This window comes from Elephantulus edwardii, unplaced genomic scaffold (genome assembly GCF_000299155.1).
Source record: "Elephantulus edwardii isolate Elephantulus edwardi_28Jun2011 unplaced genomic scaffold, EleEdw1.0 scaffold00020, whole genome shotgun sequence".
In the NCBI taxonomy this organism is placed as follows: Eukaryota; Metazoa; Chordata; class Mammalia; order Macroscelidea; family Macroscelididae; genus Elephantulus; species Elephantulus edwardii.
In genome coordinates this window covers 13,515,140-13,521,701 of record NW_006399770.1, presented here as the reverse complement: position 1 = coordinate 13,521,701, position 6,562 = coordinate 13,515,140, and the positions used below count along the sequence as shown (strand labels likewise).

At 35.5% G+C, this 6,562-nt stretch overlaps 1 protein-coding gene across 1 annotated transcript in view; it reads right to left on the bottom strand.

Annotated features, from left to right (window-relative positions):
* The window catches only part of LOC102868046 (glycogen debranching enzyme-like), a 98,766-nt gene that overhangs the window by 12,403 nt on the left and 79,801 nt on the right, over positions 1-6,562 (bottom strand). The window contains exons 31-32 of the mRNA XM_006882438.1: positions 5,690-5,777; positions 5,445-5,578 (exon numbers count right to left, since the gene is read on the bottom strand). Of these exons, the coding sequence (XP_006882500.1) occupies positions 5,445-5,578; positions 5,690-5,777 (222 nt within the window). The remainder of the gene's footprint in view (positions 1-5,444; positions 5,579-5,689; positions 5,778-6,562) is intronic.

The window sequence follows — 6,562 nt, the reverse complement described above, 5'->3', positions numbered from 1 at the left end:
AACAAAAATGCATGAAAATGCAATCTAGTATATTAAGACCAAATTGGCAGAAGTGTCCAAAATGCTTGTAGGACAAAAAAGTAGCACTGAAGAGCTGGAACAGAGAGTCAGTGAGCTGGAAGACAAGAGCCTTACTGGAAACATGCTGTTAATTGCTTTTGAGTCAAGCATGACTCATAGTGACCCTATGAACAAAAGGCCTGAAACCTGTTCTATATTGTCTCTACATTTCTATATTTCTCTACATTCATAGTTTTCAGAGGCAGGTACTAGAAGAAAAATCAGAGATGAGATGTAAAGAAAATGAAGAAAACATGAGAATCACTTGGGATGATAAAAAAAGAATAACAGACATATAATTACAATTCCAGAACATGGGAGTGACAGGGAAATCACAGATAAAATTATAGTAGAAATACTAGAAGAAAATTTCCCAGGTTATTTTGAAGAAGGGAAAATTCACATTCTAGAAGCACAGTGAACACCAAACAGACTAGACCCAAAAAAGAAAAACATCAAGAAACATCATAGTCAAATTCTCCAAATTAAAAGGATAGAATAGTAAAAGCAGCATGAAAAAAGAGTCCCTACAGCCAAGGATTCTATACCCAACAAATCTCTCCATCAAATATGAAGGAGAAATTAGATCCTTTACAGAAAAGAAGGAACTTAATCAGTTTGTGAAAACAAGACCAAAACTACAAGAAGTTTCAAGTGAAGTCCTTCACACTGAGATGCCAAAGGAAAATGGATGGATCATAGTCACCAGAAACAATAGATAAAGAAACACAGCAAATGCCAACAGTAAAACCTGGCTTGACAATAATCACACTCAATGTGAATGTACTAAATGTGCCAATCAAGAGAAACAGAGTAGCAGAATGGATATTATACAAACCAAAGCCATCAATATGTTACCTACAAGAGACAGATCTAAAAAAAGAAGAAAAGACAAACTCAAAATCAAAGGTTGGAAAAAACTTTATCAAACAAACGGCATCAACAAAAAAAGGAGGAGAGGCAACACTAATCTCTGACAGACTTCAAAATGAAAACCACTACGTTTGGTTGGTAAAGGCATTAAATACTGATTAAAGGCACAAAAGATCTAGAAGACATAACCTTGGTCAACATTTATGCACCAAATAATAGCAAAACATAAAACAATGATTAACAGAATTGAAGAAAGAAACAGCACCACAATAGTGGTAGGAGACTAAAACATACCATCACTAAAGGCTAAGTCAACTCAAAAGAAACTCAACACAGATGCAGAAGTACTAAACTATACAATCAGGCAACTAGACCTTTTGTATGTATTCAGGGTACAGCACTCAACTAAAACTCAATTCACTTTTTTTTCTCAGGTGGACATGGTACATTCTCCAGAACAGATCATATATTAGGACACAAACTAAGCCTCAACAAATGACAAAACAGTGAAATAATACAAAGTATCTTCTCAGACCACAATACCATAAAACTAGAAATTAAGGACAGGAGCTACAGTTTACAAAACTACCCATGGAACCTACAGTTTACAAAACCACCCATGTGGAAACGAAATAACTCTTTGCTAGAATATGATTGAAAAACTTCTTATAAAAGACACAGAGAATGAAATTAAAAAGTTCCTTGATAGAAATGAAAATACAACATATCAAACCTCTGGAATACAGCTAAGGCAGTCAGTCCTTAGGGGGAAGTTTATAGCAAAAGGCACACATATAAAAAAGGAAGAAAGAAGAAAAATCAATAAGCTAAATCAACACCTTCATTGAATAGAAAAAGGACAAAAATTTAATCCTGTAGCATCTAGAACAAAAGAAATTATAAGGGCAAGAACTGAAATCAATGAGATTAAAAAAGGAAAAAACAATCGAAACCATCAATAAGACCAGGAGCTGGTTTCAAAGGGTCAATAAAATTGACAAACCAATGGAAAACTTAACCAAAAAAGGAAGAAGAAAAAAAAAAAAAGAGAAGACACAGATAACTTGATTAAGAAATGATAGAGGTAACATCACAACAGAACTGGATTAAATTAAATTGATGATAACATGGGAATACTATGAAAAGATATACTCTGATAAATTAGAAAAACTGAGAAGAAATGGAAAAATTCCTTGAAATTCATGACCCATCCAAACTGACAAAGACAGACATACAACACTTGAACAGAACCTTTATAAAAGAAAAAATGGAACTAGTCATTAAAAGACTTCCCCTAAAGAAAAATCTTGGGCTTCACAGCTGAATTCTACCAAATATTCAGGGAGGATCTATCACCAACTACTTAAACTATTTAAAAAAATGGAAAAAGAAGGAACATTCCCAGAGTCATTCTTTATTGCCCTAATCCCCAAACCAGGCAAAAATATTACCAAGAAAGGAAACTATAGACCAATATCTCTCATGAATATAGATATAAAAATCCTTAACAAAATCGTAGCCAACAGAATCCAGAAGCACATAAAAAAAATAATTTCCCATGACCAAGTGGGATTCATAACAGGTTTGCAACAATGGTTCAACTTAAGAAAAATAATCAATGTAATTCAGCATATTAACAAAGTAAATAATAAGAAGTTTATGATCTTAGAAATTGATACTGAAAAGGCATCTGACAAAATCCAACATCCTTTCTGATTAAGACACTCAGCAAAATTGAAATGTTGTTGTTGTTGTTATGTGCCGTCGAGTCGCCTGCGACTCATAGCGACCCTATGTACAACAGCCCTAAACTCTGCTCTGTCCTGTGCCAATCGCACTCTCTGACACTCCCATCCCAATTATCCCAGTCACTGAATCAATCTACCTCATAGAGGACCTTCCTCTCCTGCGCTGTCCCTCCACCTTCCCAAGCATGATGTCCCTCTCTAAGGACCGGTCTCTCCTCACAACATGTCCAAAGTAAGTTAGACGGAGCCTCAGAATCCTTGCCTCCAAGGAGCCACCCGGTTTAACCCTTTCCAGGACAAATCTGTTTGTTTTCCTAGCAGTCCATGGTATTCTTAATATAGAAGGGAATTTCCTCAACATAGTTAAAAGTATATATGCAAACCCAAGAGCCAATATCATTCTCAATGGAGAAAGACTAAAAGGGTTTTCCTTGCAAACAGGGACCAGACAAGGATGCCCACTGTCATCACTTCTACTAAATACTGTATTGGAAGTGCTTGCTAAGGCAATACAATAAGAGAAGGAAATAAAAGGCATCCAGATCAGCAAAGAGATGGTTAATCTATAGCTATGCTATACGAAGATGATATGATGCTGTACACAGAAAACCCCAAGGACTCAACCAAAAAACTTGTTAGAGTTAGTAGGCCAATTTAGTAGAGTAGCAGGATATAAGATCAATAACTAAAAATCAGTGGATTTCTCTACAGTAACAAAGAGAATTCAGAGAAGGAAACCAAGGAAGCAATACCATTTACAATAGCCAACCACAAACTGAGATACTTGGAAATGAATATAACCAGAGATACAAAAGACCTATACAAAAAACCGTACAGAACACTTCTGCAAGATACAATAAAAGACCTAAATTAATGGAAATATGTGCCCTGTTCTTGGATAGGAAGATTCAATATTGTGAAAATGACAATCCTACCAAAAGCAATCTACATATGCAATGCAATTCAAATACAGATGTCAAATTTGTTTTTCAAGGAGATCCAAAGGGAAATTGTCAAGTTTATTTGAAGAGGAAAGAGACCACAGACAAGCAAAGCACTTCTGAAAAACAAAAACGAAGTGAGAGTCATAGCACCCCCTGACCTCAAAGCCTACTACACGGCATAGTAATCACAACAGCATGGTATTGGTACAGTGACAAGGTACATAGACCAATGGAACAGAATTCAGAATACAGAAACAGACCCAGCTATCTATGGTCAACTGATAATTTGACAAGGAAATAAAACTTATCAAATCATAAAATGACAATCTCTTCAACAAATAGTTCTGCCAAAATAAGACTGCTACCTGCAGAAAGCTGAAACAGGATCCATCTCTCACATCATACACAAAATTCAAGTCAAGGTGATAAGAGACCTAGGAGTAAAGCCCCAAACCATAAAGTTCATAAGAGACAAACTGGGATCAAGCTTAGATGGCTTAGTCTACAGTACAGAGAGATTGCCAAATACAGTCTGAAATGTACAATCTGGAGAAGAATTGATGAATGGGACCTCCTAAAGATTAAATACCTGTATCTACAAAGAACTGGGATCTAGCTTTGACAGCCTAGTCTCTATGGTATAAAGAGAATGAAGAGAATGCCAATTACAGCCAGAAATGTACAAACTGGAGAGAAAAAAATTGATGAATGGGACCTTTTAAAGATTAAATCACTGTGCTCATCAACAATTTTACCAACAGAGTGAAAAGAAAATCTACTGATTTGGGGGAAAAAACATTTGGCAATACCATTTCAGACAAGGGCCTCAAATAAAAACTTTATAGAATCCTACAGGGTCTCCACAAGAAAAAGACTGGTAACATAATTACAAAATGGGAAAAAGACATGGAAAGAATCTTCATAGAAGAAGATATTCATGAAGAAGACACATGAAGAAATGTTCCAAATAACTGGCAAAAGAGATATATAAATCAAAACTACAATGAGATATCATCTCACTCCAGTGGCAAAGTCTGACAGGACAGCAGTTAATAAATGTCTGAGAGAAAGTGGACAGATGTGAATTCTTATATATTGTTGGTGAGATTGTAAAATGGTATGACCACTCTGGAAAGCAGTTGGTGTTTCCTCAAAAAGCTGAACATAGAAATTCTATATGACCCAGCTATTCCACAGCTTGGAATATAATTTGAGAAAGTGAGAACTGAGGCAGAAATGGAGACTTGTACACCAATGTTCACAGCACAGCAGTGTTATCCATCATCGCAAGAACATGGAAAAAGCCCAAATGTCCAACCACAATCGGATGGATTGAGAAATTATGGTACAATCACATGATGGAATAGTACACAGCAGGCAGGAGCAATGATTCTATAAATCACTACCTAACTTGGGAGGGACTGGAGAACTTTATTCTAACTCAGTCCCATTAGGACAAATACTGTGTAAGAGCATTATTGTAGAATTTGCATGAAGATCCAAAGCGGGGGGGGGGGGGGGGGGGGGGGGGGAGGGGGGACAGTGGGAGGAGCAGAGGAGTCAGGATGGGCAGGGGAGGCGGTGGTGGTTAATGATAGGATCACATAAATTGATAGGTGGAGGGAGCAGTTGGTAAAGAAAATGGGAAAGATCTAGTGTGAAAACAATATATCAATTTTGTAAGTAAACCACTATAAAATAAAAATTTAAGTAAATAAATAAATTATATATAAATACATTCCAATGAAGTATTATTAATCTCATAAGGAACAAATTGACTAAACATTACTACGGAAATTTCATGATCCTGACAACTTACCTTTCAAGATGAGCATAATGTCGGGACAGAACATTTTTCACCAAAAACACAGCCTTTGCATTAGCCTCTGGACCCATCAATTTTGAAAAATACAATTTTGCACGGAGAAAATACCCAACAGGCCACAGCCACTCCTAAAAACAGTGATTTAAAAACAGAGAAAAAAAATTAAGAGCTATAAATACTCATAATTACTTAAAAATAATCTTAATTTAAAACTCATGAATGAAAACCAAAATTCTTACAGGTCCTTGATGATAATTGAAACCTTTAGCAAGATTGTAGTTGTCATTGTCTAAGTCATTGTCATAAATTCCACAGTAAACCATATCACTGCAAAATGATTAAAATTTAAGTTAAAAGAAAAATTAGATGTTATCTAGAAAACATGAGAAACATTTATGCATTACAAAGATAACAAAAATAGTAAACTATTTTGTGTTCCCATCCTTAGAATAAGCTTAGCATTTAGTACATTTGGATATAGGGAGTTCAAGAGGATTTTGTAATATGTTAAGAAATGATTAACACATATTTATAGGCTAATATATACAATTTTTAGGGATACTGCCTTCACAGAATTATTCTGCCAGTAAATATTTGTTGGTTTAAAGGCAACTGTTGTTATTATGTGCTGTGGAGTTGGGACTGACTCACAGCTGACCCTCCAACAGGTTTTCAGAGGCTGTAAATCGCACAGGAGGAGAGCAACTGTACTTGCTCCTAGGAAATGGCTGGTGTACTCAAACTGCCAGCCTTTGTGTTGTCAGGATAATTCCTTACCACTAGGCCATCAGAGTATGATAATGAATGATATACAATGGCAAGGGCATTATAGAGTTGGACCTTTTTGATATATTGCTATAGAATAGTCAATAATGAGTACCAAGATATAAAGAAAACCAAAAATAATTAGAAACTAAAAAAACTATCTCCCCCCAAAAAAAGTTGGAAAAGAATAGAAATATAGTATTTTATATACAATAAAGTAAAATGGAACTACATATTAATTTAAATAAAGAAAGATGCTCTGCCGGGGAAGGAGGGACAATCTCCTCCTGTACCAGTCAGATCTGATTTGACGGTACACTCACACAAAAATAATAAAATAAAATTTT